Source organism: Trichechus manatus, unplaced genomic scaffold (genome assembly GCF_000243295.1).
Source record: "Trichechus manatus latirostris isolate Lorelei unplaced genomic scaffold, TriManLat1.0 scaffold00074, whole genome shotgun sequence".
NCBI lineage: Eukaryota > Metazoa > Chordata > Mammalia > Sirenia > Trichechidae > Trichechus > Trichechus manatus.
Genome location: NW_004444010.1, coordinates 9932655 through 9951083, shown reverse-complemented (window position 1 = coordinate 9951083; position 18429 = coordinate 9932655). Strand labels below are relative to the sequence as shown.

The following is an 18429-nucleotide window of genomic DNA, read 5'->3' as shown; positions in this document are numbered from 1 at the left end:
AATAGAAAATGGCAGACAAAAACGTAAAAATAATCACTAACCTGTGTTCTGCCTCAAGTGAACTTGAAAGAACATCAGTTTGTGGAAATGTTGAAGAACGAATAACCTGTTGGGAAATCACTGAGGCATTGCCATTCTCTTGTGGAATTTCGCTTTCATCAAAGTTTCGGTTTATATCCCTCTCTTGGTGAGTACTATTGCTGTTACGCAAATTAAACGAGTCGTCATCCTGAGTTGTAGGGAGATAAAAAAAAAAAAAAAAGAGTTCTAAAGAATTTAGCTATTGAAAACTTTAACAGATTCTATCTAGAGTCCTACTGATAACATATAAATACAACATGATCATTAAATTTAGGAGAGATTCTCATAAAAATGTAAAACTAAGCTGGCAAGGATAGCCACAGCTTTCTGACTCTATGCTTCCGTTTTTTAAACACTATCTATTCACATCTATGCAACAAAAGCAAAACCAAAAGGATAAATGCAAGATAAAGAAAATATGAACAAGACTTTATAAAATTTATTTTTGTATAGGAACTATAGAATGAAAATGTCTACGTTAGGAAAGAAGTCACTCGTTAGACAAATAATTAGCTTTAGGGAAATAAATTTTTGATTAATTTATTCAAAGGTCCTAAATGATATTTGACCAAATATTTCAATGATGTTGATGTCAAACCAACAGTTACTGTGAGTTCAATTACCTTCTCTGAGCCAGCATGGCTTTCATCTTCGTGTTCCTCTTCTACTCTGTCCCTTTTCAATGCTTTCAAAAATTCACTCTTCTTATCAGTACGCATTCGTGTCAGTTTGGTTAGGCGAGGTTGCTGATTAAGTTTGTCAACAGGCGAAGAGGAATTTGAGCGATTACACTAAGAGAAAATTCAGAAATACAGATAAATACACAGCCATGGAACAAATGCCAACTTCACAACTACAATCCCCTATTTTACCTTTATTCACACACAAAACTGATTTTTCAGGTCTATTTCAAAATCTATTTCTCTCTATCCCTAATGTTTTTTTTCTCTGCACTCAATGAGTACTGCTAAACTAAAGAATTTTCTTACACATTTTATTTCCACCCTTCATAGCAACAGTCCAGAGGCAACGACGATCGGATAATACTATGATTCCAAATTAGACATTTGAATACTATTTTATAAAACTGATCCTGGAATTGTTTAAATATTTCTGTATATTGTAATACACAGAAGAACAGTTTTCAAACCGTGTTCCACAGAGTTCTAGGGTTTAATAACAGCTCAATGTAATCTATTTTACTATTTATACGCACACACGCATAGGATTTATAGGGCTGGATTTTACCAGAGGAAATTTTTGTGGAAGAACAGGGGAAGGGAAAGAACACTTACTGAAGTCCTTTTGTTTTTGGTTCTTTAGTGTTTTGTTTTGAGAGTGGAATACAATAGAAAAGAATGTTAGAACTCTTTGTCACGGTTTTTTAGGCATGGAAATAGACCAAAATGCCTTAACTGTTGGCATTAATGTCTTCATACTGTAATTAATCTAAGCCACAATAAATAAGCTGGGAACTCTAAGGTTCCTAAGGTCCTTCCCTCACAATTCTAAAACTCTATGACTGAGGCTAAAATTAAAAAATAGTCTGTCTACATGAACTACAGCCTCATCTACTCTGAGACCAGAAGAACTAGATGGTGCCCGGCTACCACTAATTACCGTTTTGATCAGGGTTGTAATAGATGGGTCCTGACAGAAGAGGAGAAAAACGTGGAACAGTACTCAAATTCTTAAAAAGTCCAGACTTACTGACTGGCTGAGGCTAGATGACTGCCCAAGACTGTTGTCCTAAAATACTCCATAAACCTTGAACTGAAACTACCCTCTAAGGTCACCTTTTAGTTAAATAACAGATTGGCTCATAAAATAAAGACTATTATCTGTGAGTACTGTGCACCTTTAAAAATCATCTATATGAGACCAAATGGTCAACAATTACTCTAAAGCAAAGTGGTAAGGGGACAGGGAAATCAGATTACTAGAAATGAAACATCCACACTACAATTAATGAGAATGTTGACACACTGTGAAAAATGTAACCAACGTCACCGAACAATCTGTATAGTAATTGTTACACGGAAACCTAATTTGCTGTGTAAACTTTTATGGAAAAGCCAATAAAATATTATTTTTTTAAAAAAGCAATAGTATAATGAGGGGTTATAAAGCTTCAATATGGTATCCAAAGCAATTTCAGATATAACAATACAGTCACAAGAGTCTTTGACCCTAGACTGGTCAAGGAAATCTCTGGTCAGGGAGCTTCAAGAACTTGATCAAATGAGAAAAAAATGCTTGAGCTACCAAAGGTTCACAGTACAGTAACAATATGCAACTTTCTCTCTTCTTCTTCCTCTCTTCCCCCTTAGTGTTAACACTAATAGAATGTCCATCACCTTCAAAAGAAGAGGATCATGTAATACAAGTCCTCATTATTAATCAAGCATAACTCTTTCAGAAATGTAAAATAACGCAATTTTCACAGCAATTATTTTCTTAACAAATATTCTTTCTGGTTGGTGAGTATACAGGCATTCACCTGTATTATTTTCTCTACTTTTTGGGATGTCTGGGAATTTTCATTAAAATTAAAAAAAAAAAAAAAATTCCTACTTTCTTAAAGTCCAAAGACAATTAGAAAACAGAGGGAAATATAGGAGTTAAGTTTTCTGAACAAAAACTCCACTGACATCAAGTCAATTCCAACTCATAGTGACCCTATGGGACATAGGAGAACTGCTCCATAGGTTTCCAAGGCTGTAAATCTTTATGTAAGCAGACTGCGACATCTTTCTCCCATGGAGCAGCTGCTGGATTCAAACCGCCGACCTTTTGGTTCGCAGCTGAGCACTTTAACCACTGTGCCACCAGGGCTCCTAAGTTTTCTGAAGGAAGTAAAATATCTCATTTTAATGTATTTATTTAATCAATGCATGTCTGTGTTCACTGTTAATTAAATTACCATAATTAAAACACTCCTCAGGAATAATTGTTAATGCCATACCTCTTTCACTGAATTTGCTGATGGACTAAAATTCTTGGTAGTTGATTTGAAAGTATTAAAGTTGCCAACACCATATGTAGACTCATGAGGGAAAGAAGTCCCAACTTTATTTTCTTTAGTTTGGCCTTTCCACTGTGTAGGCTAAAGAAAAATACATAAACATTAAAATACACAAATATCAAAAACAGATTATAGGAGGAAAAAGGTGATCAGAAAAAGTGGTAACATTTAGCTCATAAAAACAATTATTTTTGTTATACTTCTTTTAATCATTCTTACATGGTTCTCCTTCCCTTTTCCTATGAATATAACCAATGTTTGGTATTCAGATAAAATCATCTGACTAAATTGCTATTTATTTTTAAGTTTCAGAAACCTAGTTAGTTTTTTTATACCCGATGTTAAGAAATCACAAGTGGGAACTTCAAAAACATAAAGCTGAATAGTAAGTAAAGAGTATTACAGATCATTAAGAAAATGTAACTAGTAAAACGAAAACTTTACAAAGCTCATTTACTACCACTAAAACAAGAAAACACACACATACACCACTTAAAAGCTAATTAAAATTAAAATGGCACAAAATGGGCCAACTCTTTCCACTTAGGGGTCAGCATTCCACCAACATCCCCACACTCTGCTATAAAATTTTTAACATTCTTTTCACAAAGTAAATAAACTGATACTAACTCAAAACTTATATTTTTAATAATTTAGAACTTACTTTTGTAGGTGGAGCAGCAGGTTTTGGGACTAAGCCTTTATAGACACTTGGACCAGTCCCGTTCTTAACTGGCTGTGACTGAAGGTTTCCTACTACTGGGAATCCAGAGAGCTGTAAGTCTTTTGTATTACCTTTCTTAATGACCAGCATTCTTGGAGCTCTAGATTTAGGATTCGGAGGATATTCTGCATAAATAAAGCACAGGAAAGAGTTACACACCATTTCAAATTAGCATAAAATAAGCCTACCAAAAGAACAGTATATTCCAAATCTTGATTATATTAAAAAAAAAAAAAGCATTTGCCTCCTGTATAAAATAATTAAACTAAGTACTAACTGTACTTCTGCTTAAAAAATAAAGAAAAATCATAATTCAACAGAATTGAGCAAGAACTGAGCAATATCAAGCAATAGAGATGAGTGCTGTTAGACAGAGAGGCCTAGAACGTTATCTATAACACAACTAAGATTAAGTAAATCCTAACATATTTTTCACTAATGTAAAAAAATTGCCAATTCCACCCTAATGGCTCTTAATGCTTAGAATATAAAACAGATTTATAGTTCCTTCTTCTACGTTTTGAAAAGATAATTCAATTTTCCTAAATTCATTTTCATTCTTTTTTATCCCACTTATAAAGTTATCAACAAGCAAGGTACTATAGTATCTCTGTTTCTAAATTTCTAATTGTAAGTTATGACTAATAAAAAAGAGAATTTTATTTTCACAATACCAATTCAAATACTTACTGACCATCTAACAATACTCAGGACACTGTACGAGATACAGGCCAACCAATTTGATCTTTGCTTCTGAAGATAGTACTAGGGTTAATAGTTCTAACTGCAAGCATTTCTCAAGACTACAGCAGTTGCTAAAATTATGAAAAACCATTACTAGAATTTAATCAACGTATATGTATAAACGGGTGCTACACATGACCATTATTGCTGTGAAGTATGTCTTCCTTCCCTTAGAAAAATGCTGAAAGCATCTGTTGGAGAGTTTAGAATAAAAGAATTAACTCAAACAGAAACCTCAGAAAATCTAAATTAAAATTAGCTCTGTGTATTAAATGAATAGATGCTGATAGCAATACTCCGCCAAAAACAAACTAAACTTCCTACTGGACCATTTCAGAAATCAGAACTAAACAGGGACTCCTAAGGGAGCCTGGAGGGACTCTCAGGTTCATATGAGGTTACAAACTCTCCAGAAGACACGGCTGGTACGGTGCTTCATTACCACAATGCTGAAGGATAAAAGAACAAGGAACTAGAGCAAACTGAGAAAAGGCTCATCTTCCCAAAAATTAAATGCACGTTGATCCACTACAGAAAACATTCCAACTTCTTGGCTGCCTAAAAGAGGTCAAGAAAGACATCTTCAGGCACACAACGACACAGAAAGTATACTACCAATGTACACCTTTTCTGAAGAAATTACACAATTAAGTTTAAAAAATGAATAATAAGAATAAAGATCTCAAACTGAGGTCAGTGAAGAACATTAGAAATACTACAAAACAATATAATTTTTGCAATTATTACTTTTGAAAAACAAATGATGACAACATGAATAAAATACTAAGAAAGATTCTTGAAATTAATAATAATAAAATATAAGTGAAAACCTTAACAGCAGCCTGGAAATCAAAATCCAAATTAAACAAAACTCAGAAATCTGAGGAATGAATGATGCTGGGAAAAGACAACGAACGGTATTGGAGGAGGAGGCAGCTGTTATCAGTATAATTAAATGAAGTCAAACACAAATGACTTCCAGTTCAATATGGCTGACTAAGCACACAAATTAATCCTTCTCTATCTTCTAGACCCTTAGGTTAAAATTACCAAAATAGAAGAGGAAAACAAATACAACAGTAAAGAACAGAAAAAGAGTCATCAGTAAGAATGATCTCAACACACATATCTAGAAGGAGAAATAAAGGAAAAAGCTTCAATCTAGTGTGTGCACAAAGGGACCTAACAGTTGAGGATGGAGTAAATCTGCCCTGTAAAATCTTGGAAGATTGGAAGCGAAAATGCCAGGTATCAAAGAAGACAGAAATAAAACTTTTCAGACAAGTAAAACCAAATACTTAATCTTAAGTAATAAGAAAAAGATCGTTACTAAAGTAAATTCTAAACAATGTAGTTCAGGCAGACAGCAAATGATACCACATGAAGGATGGAGTACAAGAAGGAAAGAAAGAAAAATTTTTGTACATGTTCAATCTCTAATCAAAACTACAAGGCACAAGAGAGGGAGAAGAGATAAGCAATAAGCCATATTATCTGTAAGCCTCTATATAGTTCCTGACTACAATGTTCACCTTTTCTAAAATTGGATTCCTTGGTATCAAGAAGGAATAAATAACTCTGGCTGTTTCCTCCATGAGAACTTCAATGCAAGAAATGATAGAATATAAAGAAGAAACGTGAAGTCTTAGGAATCATTAAGAGAAGAATAGATAGCATAGCAAAGTAAAAAGTGATAAAGGTACCTGAAGGAAGATAATGGGGACTGGGAGGGAAGAGAAGCAGACACAGTATATCACTGCAGGTACTTAATAAGCATTCATATTCAAATATTATAGCACAGAGGTTAAGAACATGTGCTTTAGTACCAAATTACTCAGAATTTGAATACAGCTTCAACCTCGGTAGTTGTTTAACCTTATACAAGTTACTTAATTTCTCATCTGTAAGACAGAAAACAGTATTTCCCATCTCAGCTACTGTGAAATGTTTAACTACTAGGAAAAGAATACAAACAGTCATATACTACATCTCTGCTAAAATAGGCTTGTGAATATGATTCAAATTAAAGGTATACTTTTTAAAAAATTTTAGACTGACCCCCAAGGGTAAAGAGGATGAGAAAAACGATAAAAGAAAATAAGGACTAACATATGTCCTGTATAATTATTCTGAATATACTATATAAGCCTGCCATTAAGAACAAGAAAAGTGTTCTTACTGATAATAATTACCTTTAAATAATGGAAAGAGTAGATGATGGCTCTAAAAACCAAAACTTAATTTTTTGTCATTTATATCCATCTTATATATAAATTGATTGCTCTGTTTATAGATAACCTCTACAACATCTCCTGGAACCAGCCTTCCAAGTATTTAAGCTGTTAGATTCAAACAGTATTTAATTCGTCTATTTGTTAAAATCTAAACTTTCTCCATTTACTTGGTCAATTGGTAAACTAAATTTTAAAAGACTCAAATTGTCAATTTTAAAAATTTTTTTGCTTATTTTTTAGAGAAAATTTCTGTATTTAAAGAGCTGAAATACTTTAACACCTATATAAAAGAATTAGAAAATAAGAAGTGACCACAGTGACCTCCTTCAATAAATTACATGTGCTGAGTCGGAATCGACTTGACAGCAATGGGTTTGGTTTGGTTTTTTACCTCAAGCTTGTATAAGCAGGTATTCTCACATTCAAATTTAAGTTCTAAACACAACTGAAGGCACATATGAGTTTTGGATTTTCATATCATTATTTCTCTTTCACATCATTATCCACACAAACAACTGTAATCTGACAATAACTGACTTTAAAGTACACGTCTTTCCATGTCTATACATGTAAGAATATTTTACTCCTTAAATACAAAGTCAATGGAAGAGGGGAATTGGTCCAATACTTCAAAAGACTGATCGGATTCAGAATACCGCCTCCACATAAAGTACAAAGTAAACTGGCCACACGTATAATCCAGAATTGACATCTCAATTCCTTGTCCTCTTTTCTGTTTCACAACTCTTTCCATATAGGCCCCATCTAGATACATATATTCTGATTCAATCACTGCATTAACCACTTCACTCTTTGATCTAGAAATCCTTTTTCTGTCGTTTAAACACCTGTGACATGCTCAAGGATTTCATACAATAAACAGTAAATCTTAACAGTGCTTTGTTCCTTAAGATTTGTTTTCATCATCTCTGTCTCACACTGGAAGAAATTCACCCACAGAGCTTAAGAAATTAAGTAATTTGCCCAAAGTCTAAATAAACCAATTAAGTAGAAGAGCTAATGTTAGAGTGCACATCTGTCTTGATTACAAAGCCAACGATCTTAACCACTGTACTATCAGAAAAAAACGGAAATTAAAGTGGTTGTGCCATATATTTCTAAAGGGTTTCCATTCCTAACTAAAAATACTACTAATAAGCTTATACTGAATGGTCAGGTTAAGAGCCTTGTTTAAGTGTGCACTACTAAGTGACATCAGGGTCTCTCCCCTCCATTCCTTTACCATTACATTGCTGCCTGTTACTAATTTTGTTTCCTCATTATCGTGACAAAAGAGGCAAATTTAATGTGTAAACAAAAACACACAGCCAAATGAAGGATAAACAGTATTCGAATTAATCAAGTTTTCACAGTAATTTGAAGAAAAGAGAAAACTTAATTCACGTAAGATACATACCAAATTCAAAGAATCTGTACCACAGCAATTAAAATAAATTCCTATTGTGATCAGTAATTATGATGCAGAAAAACAATCTGTTTAAGATTATTTTTATACGGACTGATGCTATGTGAATTCTCTTGCCTTCAAATGTTTTTATTTAGTTTGTAAATAGGTTCTGGTTTTAAGCACAATGAGTTTTACTGTTATAATTTTGTCAGTAGTAAGGTAATGGTATTTCTCCTTTCATGAAGTCCCCTACATTACTCATGTAACAAACAGGCCTAAAGAGGTACACTTTATAAATAAAAACCACTTACATGATGAACAAAAAAAAAATCTGAAAAATGAACTGTGTTGCTCTTAAGTAGTACATCAAATATGGGCAAATATCAGGAAAGTTGATCAAATTTATCAAGGAATAAATAAAAATAAGTGCTGACTTGAAACAGGACTATGCTCAGGTGAATTACTAGTGAATGAATTTTTTCATTATTTAATATCTTAAACACTAAATGTTAAGTGCTACCTATATGTTGATGACATACTGGATTATTAATAGGAAAATAGCCTAGTAAAACTTCTAAAAACATGAAAATTAACAGCCACTAATGAGGTCTCAAACTGTATATAAACACATAAAAATACATCATTCTCTGTTCCCTCACTCCCAATAAATCAATTCATAAACCTAAATTATCTAAAAATTTTTATAGGCACACTGATGTACCCTGAATTCCTGTTTTAAATTACTAAGGATGTGAAAAAAGACGGGATTATTTAATAAACATTAATCTTATGCACCAAAGAGGGAGATCATGGTAAAGATCAAAACACTAGAAGTCACAGATAAAAACTGTACAAAGGGATTTCCAACAAAGCTAATAAAATTCTAAGTAGAATTAAATTAAGTCTTAAGCAGCTTAATTACCTTCTGTCAAGGTTTTTCTTTTCTTTTTTTAGATTGGAATATTATTTAGACTCTTCCAATTTTTTATCTATAAAATTTAGTTTCAGGGACAAACTTTTACTTTTTATGCATATCACATTTTCACTGTTAAATTTTGACTTACCTGGAATGAAGTGGCACTAGAAAAGCTCTACTGAAGTCTTTCCTAAAATTCTCTCAATGTCTTCCTCAGGAACATAGCTATTTTAAATGTTGCAATAGGTAAAACAGTATTTGTGGAACCAGGGAGTAGTGAGAGAGCAATAGTGAAGTGTGATACAATGAACCTTTCATTGTATTACTAAGGAAAGTACTGGGAATTTAATAATTACCAAGCCACAGCCATTTTCTTTCTCTAATACAGACACACTTTTTAGTTTACCTAAGACACAGTAAAGAGTACATCTTCCTTTTAAACATCTTTTCAACTAGTGCTCAAAATCCTTAGACCAACTCTGAAACAGGAGAACCAAAATCTTTGTATTAATACATTTTAGTTTCATTATTTTCAAAGATGTCTTTGCGTTTAAATCATTTCTAAGATTACTAAATCAACCAAGGATCAGTACCAACAGGATCTACAGGTAATTTTATATGACAAACTGTCACTGACATTCTTGATTTTTTATTTACTTTCATTCTAATCAGATTCAAATTATTCCTAATTTCTTAGAGTTTTCTATTTAACACCTTGCAGGTGATTCTATATTCTTAAGCAATCAGCTGTTCCCAGAAAAACTGAATAATAAGGAAACATACCTAAGAGAGGAGCTTGGGAGATTTTTTTGGTTGGGTATGTGTGTGTCTGGGCGTGTAGGCCTGGGGAGAGTGGTAGAAATACTAATTTGCAATACAGAAAAAACAATGCCATTCACATGGTTCTAACAAAAGTGTCTGATCACCCCCCACCCCCACCCTCAAAAAGCCCTTAAATAAAGAGGGAGATCAAAAGAAAACAGAACAACTCCCCAGAGTATCATCCCATAAATACAATAAAGAATAGCATAGGAAGTGGCAAAGTTTAAAATAATGCCTTTATTGTTAGGACTAGTATGCTGTCATAAGCCACAATCCTTTTGTTTTAGTAAAAGTTGTTGATTTTCAATATAAAAATACAAACGAACGTGTGTACAAGTTCCAAAGTGGATACAGCACCTTTGAATTTGGTATCAAATAATTAATTTTACTTTTCAGATGTCAAATCTTGATATTTTAAATTTTTTCCATTATTTTAAACTTCACTTGAATCTTAAAAAAGCTGTCTAATTTGTACTATATGAGTGCAGCTTACTTTTCGGTAAGACACTATCAAATTAAACCCTCAGCACTTTTAAAAGGGAGTTACTACCAGAAAAACTCTTATTAAGTTTTGACAATCAAACAGGCAAATTATCTCCAATACAGACTATCTGTATAGGCAAACTTATACAATTATTCTAACAGTTTAACAGTCAATGTATAACCATTTTCACAGGTTAAAAGACTAATTTCATGTCACATCATGATGAGAAGTACTTATTTTCCAGCTAATCAGTTTTCAACTCTGAAAAACTAAAAATTAATTTAAACTAAGTTTTTTGTTGTGTTAGATTATCAGGCTGCTCATTAAATGACATCAACTCATTACATTAACTTACAATAATTTTCAAAAAATCATATGCAAGTTGAGTATACCTAATGGTACTAACATGTGCAAACAATATTTCAAATCAAACTCTTCTAACCCAAGTATCATTTTTAAAAGATAAACATTTTTGAAGCTTAGCACATCAAAAACTAATATTTAAAAGATAAAGTGTTAGTCTAACCTGTTTTTTACTTAAAAAACACACATAAAAAGTCAAATCTGCAAATAACAACATTTTATACCCCTCAAAGATAGATCAGAAATTACTTACCCCATACACCTGCAGCTAAAGATTTATTCTGATTTGGTTCTCTCTCATACTCAGGATTTAAAGATGGCTAGAAAAAAGTTGGGACAAAAATATTAAATGTTTAAACGGCTCGCATATTTTAATTAAATCCTTTAACAGCAATCTGACGATTAAAGACTCACACTTTAATTTCAGTTTACTCTGCTAACCATTAAAAATGGTTACTATTTATACTCACTGTTCACTGGAAAAAGAAGGGGAAAGAGTCTTTATTAACAGTCTCCTCATCACCAACTACCTGAAGAAATGTTTATTCACAAACAGGCAAACTCAAGCTAATGTGGTCTTAGTATCAAAATCTGAGAAATAATCCCTCTTTAGCATAAGGTCAAAACTGTTCTCCAACTCTTCTGTTAGGTTTTTATCACTAGATGTTTTAGCTGACATACTTATTTTCAAACAAAGGTGCAACGTTTTATTTCAGTGTAAGTGATGCCCAGCATACTAAAAAGAAATAAAACTGAGTTGAGCATTAAATAAGTAGAGTCAGCGAAAAAGTGGAAGACCCTAAGTAGATGGATTGACACAGTGGCTGCAACAAATTGGCTCAAGCATAACAACGATTCTGAGGATGGCGCAGTACTGGGCAACATTTCATTCTGCTGTACGTAGGGTGGCTATGAGTCGGAACCAACTCTACGGCACCTAACAACAATAACATGAAGCTGATCTTAGTAGATACATTTTCTCTCTAGAATCCTAAACTTCCAGTTTTATATCAGGTATTTTCCATACTACCTAGCAACACAGCCTGCCTTACTTATAAAAGGTATTTGCTTAATAAATATGGGATAAAATGATTCCTAATATAAATGATATTTTCATCACCCACAGAAGTGGATTATTAATACAGCACTGACATCACTGTAAAGCACTGAAAAGAGTGCGCATGCATACCAGGTGATTCCTTGATAGATACAAATTAAATAGGGTTAATAGGATTTTGGTAGGGGTTATAAAGTGCATTTAGGAGCTTCCGTGGCACAAGCAGTTTGCAATCGGCTGCTAACCTAAGGTTGGAAGTTCAAAGCTACCCAGTGGCTCCTCAGAAAAACACCCTGGCAATCTGCTTCTGTCAAGATTACAGCCAAGAAAACTTTGTGGAGCAGTTCTGCTCTGTAAAACATGGGGTCACCATGAGTCACAAATAACAGTAACGGGTTTGGGTTTATAAGTGCATTTAAAAAACATACTATTAGAAATTATACTCTAGGTCTAGGATTGTTATAGCTGATGTCCACCACCTTGGCAGTGGGGGTAGGGGTTTCATAATAATAACAGCAGCAGCAGCTAGCTTTTATTGAGTGCTTACTATGTGTCAGGTACTATTTTAAGTGATTTACTTTTATTACTCATTTAACCCTCACAACATTATGAGACAGTACTATTATCATCACAGGTTTGCCATTATTATTAAAAGTCCATCTTACGGTTACTAGCAAATGAAAATAAATGCACCACTGAAATGGGAAAGCATACAGAGTCCAAGGTTATTAATTACTGGACCTAAGAGAATCTTTCATTCTTTTCCTTACCAGTCTCCCAACCCTAAAAACCAATCTATCAAATTCTCTTTCCCTCACTAACACCCTACACTCAAATTCCAAATCGTATCCAAAGATCATCTCTCTCAGTCCCAGCCATCATTTTCTCCTAAAACTACTGTGACTGCTTCTGAGCACTTAACCACTGCGCCACCGGGGCTCCTTAGGGATTTTCCTGCTCCCCATTATAATCCATTCAAGACCCAACAAATACAGTATCTTTTTTTAAAAAACTAAGATCAGATCACATGATTCCTCTCCAGTGAAGCGTCCCATTTCATTTGGAAATAATCTAAAATTCTTCACCTTGACCTGTAAAACTCCTACACAATTTAAACCCTTTCTAACCTCTCTAACCTGGTCTAATACTACTCTCTTTACCCACACTGGCCTAACTTTTATCCCTCAGACATAACAAGTTTGCTCCTATCTTAGGGTCCTGCACTAGCTCTTCCTCTCAGTCTTAACAAAGGGCTATCCCTTATCCAGTGGATCTCAGATTAAAAGCCACTTCCTTAGAGAAGCCTTTCCTGACAATGTAGCCACCCAGTCACTTTTCTAAATTCTCTGCAAAGTATTGCTTTTTCTTTTTATGTTCTGACTGCCTTCACCTGAATTGAAACTCAATGAGAATACAGGCCTTGCCTGTATTGTTCACCTACGTATTCTGAGTATCTAGAGGTCAGTGACTGACTGACACAAAGAACCACTCAAATATATGTCTGAATATATGTTCAATGAAGAGTGGACAATGAATACATTTAAAAAAGAAACTATAAATGGCAATTATTTCTACCTACAGTAGATAAGGCTTTGAATTACCTGGAATGAGCCACAACAAGAACTAGATAAATAGGATTATATACCAGATCAATTTTTCTGTAACCTGAAAACCACATGGTGAGATTTAGGAATAGAAAAAACTGAGAAAGTTGTTTTTAATTAGCTCATATTTATTTTTAGTAGTTGAGTTAACATTCCTAGTTACATCTGACCCCAGGCTAACAATTAGTTTGCTTTCCCTGACCAAGAGTAGAGAAAATAGCTAAAAGACGAAGAGAGCTATTCCAGGAGTAATATAAGAATCATATATGAATAACCAAATATTATTTAACAGACAATCTAAGTAAAATGTATCAGTAAAATATTCCTTCCAAAAGCTTGATAGCTTTTTAGAGATATTATGATGCACTTGCAAATAAGCCACTAAGCTCTAGGTGAAGCTGTTCAAATTTCTATAAGGAATAAACTTGACATAAATACATCAAAAGTTTTTAAAGGTCATATGATGAGACTCAGAAATAAGGAGTCCCACAAAGCTTTAAATTAAAAAGAAAAAACGAAAACGGAGAGGGGAAGAATTGTAAACAAAAAGCCCCTCACAAAACGTAAGAATTAAAAATAATTGGACAAATACCTGTGCAAAGTGTTATCCCTGTAGAAAATGAGCTGTACTAATAAAATGTCAGGAGAGAGTTAGATGCTAAAATGGCACTTGCAAAAATCTTATCTGTATTAAAATTATAAGAACACTTACAAAATCCTCAGCCTCAAATTGTTTTCTTTCTCTCTTGTCTTCTTTCCTCCCAGTTTCATTGTCAGATACGTTATTTTCATGTAGTCCTTGGCTTTTTCCAGAATGGAAAATACTGCTACGAGAGCGGGAACTTCCACCATGGTATCCCCCTCGATGATTTATGTTTTCAGTACCATTTCTTCCATGCGTACGCCATCCATTTTTCTCTTTCCTTCCAAAATTACCTTTATTTGATAACGGTAAAGTGTTATAAATTCAAAGAAGATAGTTATGCTTATAGATTGAATAACAATCAAAACATTCTTAGAAGAACAAGAAACAATTATCCTTGAACACTAGCAATCTTTAGCAAATTTTACCTCCATTAGGACGCCCAATACCAGAATCAAAGCCATCTGAAGAGTTGTGTCGTCGACGATTCACATCATAACGATTTTCTGTCCATGGAAAGTTTTCAGAATGCTTCTCAAAATTCAGTGATGACTGAAACAATTATAAGCATACAGATAAATATACTTACAAATCTCAATATAACACTAAAAACTAATAATATTCCAGCTTAATTTTTATCTAAGAATTTTCAATGGTTAAGAGGAACATTTTGTATTTCCAAGGTGTTTGGTAACTAGTAACTTTAAATATATAAGATGGATTTCATTTTTGATTCATTTTCTTCTATTTAATGGAAACGACCACTTTTCAGAATCAGTTCAACAACTATACCTACTTATCCAAAATATTTAAAGGTAAAATGCTTCTCTATGAACCACAGCCTCCTGTACCTTGAGACCAGAAAAACTAGATGGTGTGCAGCTACCACTACCTACCATTTGATCAGGGTCACAATAGTTGGAAACTGAGAGAAAAGGAGACAAATGAGGAACAGAACTTTAAATTCACAAAGAATATAGACTTACAGGGCCACTGAGACTGGAGGAATTCCCAAGAGTACTACCCTGAGATACTCTTTAAACCTTGAACTGAAACTATCCCTTAAAGTCACCTTTTAATGAAATAGCAGGTTAGCTCAAAAAGTAAAGAAAGTCAAAAACCAATCCTCAACTTTATAATGAATGGTAAGAGGCTCCGAATAGCTAAAGCAATGTTGAAAGAGAAGAACAAAGTAGGACAACTCATATTTCCTCATTTTTAAACACATTATACAGCTACAATAACCAAAACAGACACATAGACCAATCGAAAGGAATTTAGAGTCTAGAAATAAACCCACAAATCTATGGTCAACTAATTTTTTACAAGAGTAGTAAGTCCATTTGATGTGGAAAGCAGAGTCTCTTCAATAAATGGTGCTAGGAAAATTGGATTTCCACATGCAGAAAAATCAAACAGGATACATGACTCACACCATACACAAAAACAAATTCAGAATGGATTAAGGACCTAAATGTGCAAACTAAAGCCATAAAATTCTTAGAAGAAATGCAGGGGCAATGCTATCAAGCCTAGCTTTTAACAACGGATTATCTAATATAATAACAAAAGCATAAACAGCAAAATAAATAAATGGGACCACAAAAAAATTAAAACTTTCGTTCATCAAAGGACTTTACCAGAAAAGTGAAAAGACCAGCTACCAACTGGAAGAATGCCTTCAGAAACCATATAGCCAGTAAGAATCTAATGACCAAAATAAACAAAGAACTTCAACAGCAGAAAGACAAATAACCTAATCATAAAATGGCAAAGGAATGGTCATCAAACACAATGAAAAGATGTTCCACATCATTACTCATTAGAGTTGCAAATCAAAACCACCATGAGATACCATCTCATTCCCATTAGGATGGCTAAAATAAAATAAATTAAAACAAAGTAAAGTAAAGAAACTAACAAATGTTGGCAAGGATGTGGGGAAACTAGAACCCCTATCTGCTGCTGGTGGGAATGCAAAATGATACAGACATTGTGGAAAACAGTGTGGCAGTTCCTCAAAACACTAAAAATACAACTACCATATGACCCAGCAATTCCACTCCTAGGTATATACCCCAAAGACCTGAAAGCAGAGTTTCAAACGAAGACTTGTACACCAATGTTCATTGCATCAGTATTCACAACAGCCAAAAGGTAGAAACAAATTAAATGCCCATCAATGGACTAATGGATAAAACAAAAGTGATACATACATACAATGGAATACTACTCAGCCAGTAGGATAAATGATGTCTTGATACATACTACAATATGGATGGAGCTTGAAGGCATTATGCAGAGTGAAACAAGTCAACCACAAAAGGACAAATATTGTATGACTTCATATAAAAAGACAAGAACAGGCAAATGCATAGAGACCAAAGTTTATTAGTGGCTGCAGGGGGGAACTACTTCTCATGGGGAGTGCTGACTTTTGTTTTACAGTGATGGAAAAATCATACTGAGTAAGGGTAGGGTTGCACAGCCAATTCATGTAATTGCTGTCCGTAAGTGGTATACCTGTAAAAAGTTGAATTGTCAAAAGGTATGCGATAGATACATTTACAACAATGACAATGAAAACAAAAAAAGAGTAGCTGCTGAGGCTGCTATGTACAGTCACACACCTCAAGGGATTTGGTTCCTTTGTTTGGAGGTTTAGGGTCATGGTTTCATGGCATATCCCAGTTAACTGCCCTAATAACTTTAGTGCTTCTGGTTCTACCTCCTAGTTCCTTATGTAGTGCTTGGGATCTTAAAAGCTTACAAAAGGCCATCCAAGATACAACAATTGGTCTCAATTAGCCTGCAGGAACAGAGGAAGAAGGCAGAGCCTGCAACCTGTTCAAACTTATTCAGTCAAGTCATGGCCAAGAAAGCTAAACAGGAATAGACCCAAAGTTTTACAATTTGGGTGATTCGCACAGTACCCGGAATGGGAAAAATCACGGGTCAATGCCCTGGAATGAGAGAACTGAAGCGGCACAGTGAGTCCTTTCAGGAGCCTGATGTTGATGTGTGAGATTGGATTATTGGCAGGACTGTAGAGAGCAACACACATTCAAAATGGCGTGGCTGGCCACTATCTATGAGCAAGGTGATGCCATCTTCGAGTTGGGCAGCACTGTTTTCAAATCTAGGGGTGAGAGATTTGGCTGCAATGTCAATGTCACTGAATTGTACATGCAGAAACTGGTGAACTGGTGTACATTTTGCTGCACATATTCTCAACCAAAAATAAATAAATACATTTAAAAAAAAAAAGTAAACAGTGTCACCTTGAGTACTGTGCTGTTTTAAAGCAATTATGTATATGAGACCAAGTGGACAAGAGTTACTCTAAAGCACAGATGAAAAGGTTGGGGGAAGTGAGACTAAATTAATGAGGATGGAACAACTAGAACAGAAATAATGAGAATGTTGACACTATGTGAAGAATGTAACCAATGTCACTGAACATTACGTCAAGAAAGTGTTGAATGGGAACCTGTTTTGCTGTGTATACTTTAACCAAAAATACAATAGAATATTTTTTTAAAAATACAGATTTTTGTCCCAATTGTGGAGGTGGGGGCAAGAGGATTTAAAAATTAAAGAAAAATATTAACTGCAATACTCAAAAAATGAGACTTTTCAGCTAGTATTCCCAGTGATTTTTGTCAATGGGACCATAATAGAGATTATTTACATTTTGCTATTTGAAATGTCATTCTCCTATTCTTCATACCTGTAAACAAAAGAAATGTTCACAAGTAACCTAAAGGGGATCCTCTGGTTTATTATCTAATCAAAAATCAAACTGAAATGATTATTTTTTAATTTAAAATATGAAACCTTCAAAAATTTCAGATTGCCAAAACTGTTCCCACGTTATTTTAAGAAAAATTATTTTAAAACTATTTTAAATGACAAACATAGCACCCATCCATTCCTTTAAAAGTTACTGAGCACCTACTATACAGGCAATGAAACAGAAACAAGAGATATAATGAAGAGCAAAAAATACTTAAAAATTCAAATTGTACAGAAGGGTATAAAGTAAAAAGTCAAAGTTGCATTCTCCAATCCCACTTTCCCAGAAGAAGCCACTGTGAACTGTTTTTAATATACCCTTCCAGATATCTTCGATGTCATATACAAGGTTTAAGAAACAAACATGTAAGAGATTATACTGTTAAACAACTTTTTTCATCATAAAATTATCATGAACTTTGTTCTATTATCACACATAACAGATTAACCTCATTTTTAACCACTAAATAACATTCCACTGTCTGATGATAATCATTCCCCTAATGACAGGCAGTCAGAGAAATCTATT

At 33.9% G+C, this 18429-nt stretch overlaps 1 protein-coding gene across 5 annotated transcripts in view; it reads right to left on the bottom strand.

Moving 5' to 3' along the window:
• The window catches only part of GPBP1 (GC-rich promoter binding protein 1), a 95252-nt gene that overhangs the window by 16965 nt on the left and 59858 nt on the right, over nucleotides 1-18429 (bottom strand). For 4 of the 5 annotated variants that reach the window (XM_023734992.1, XM_023734993.1, XM_023734991.1 and 1 more), the window contains 8 exons: nucleotides 14534-14657; nucleotides 14175-14398; nucleotides 11055-11121; nucleotides 9916-9975; nucleotides 3771-3955; nucleotides 3047-3187; nucleotides 705-872; nucleotides 42-229 (listed from right to left, as the gene is read on the bottom strand). In XM_023734992.1, coding sequence (XP_023590760.1) covers nucleotides 42-229; nucleotides 705-872; nucleotides 3047-3187; nucleotides 3771-3955; nucleotides 9916-9975; nucleotides 11055-11121; nucleotides 14175-14398; nucleotides 14534-14657 — 1157 coding nt within the window. The remainder of the gene's footprint in view (nucleotides 1-41; nucleotides 230-704; nucleotides 873-3046; nucleotides 3188-3770; nucleotides 3956-9915; nucleotides 9976-11054; nucleotides 11122-14174; nucleotides 14399-14533; nucleotides 14658-18429) is intronic. The other variant, XM_004380484.2, reaches the window with a different exon arrangement.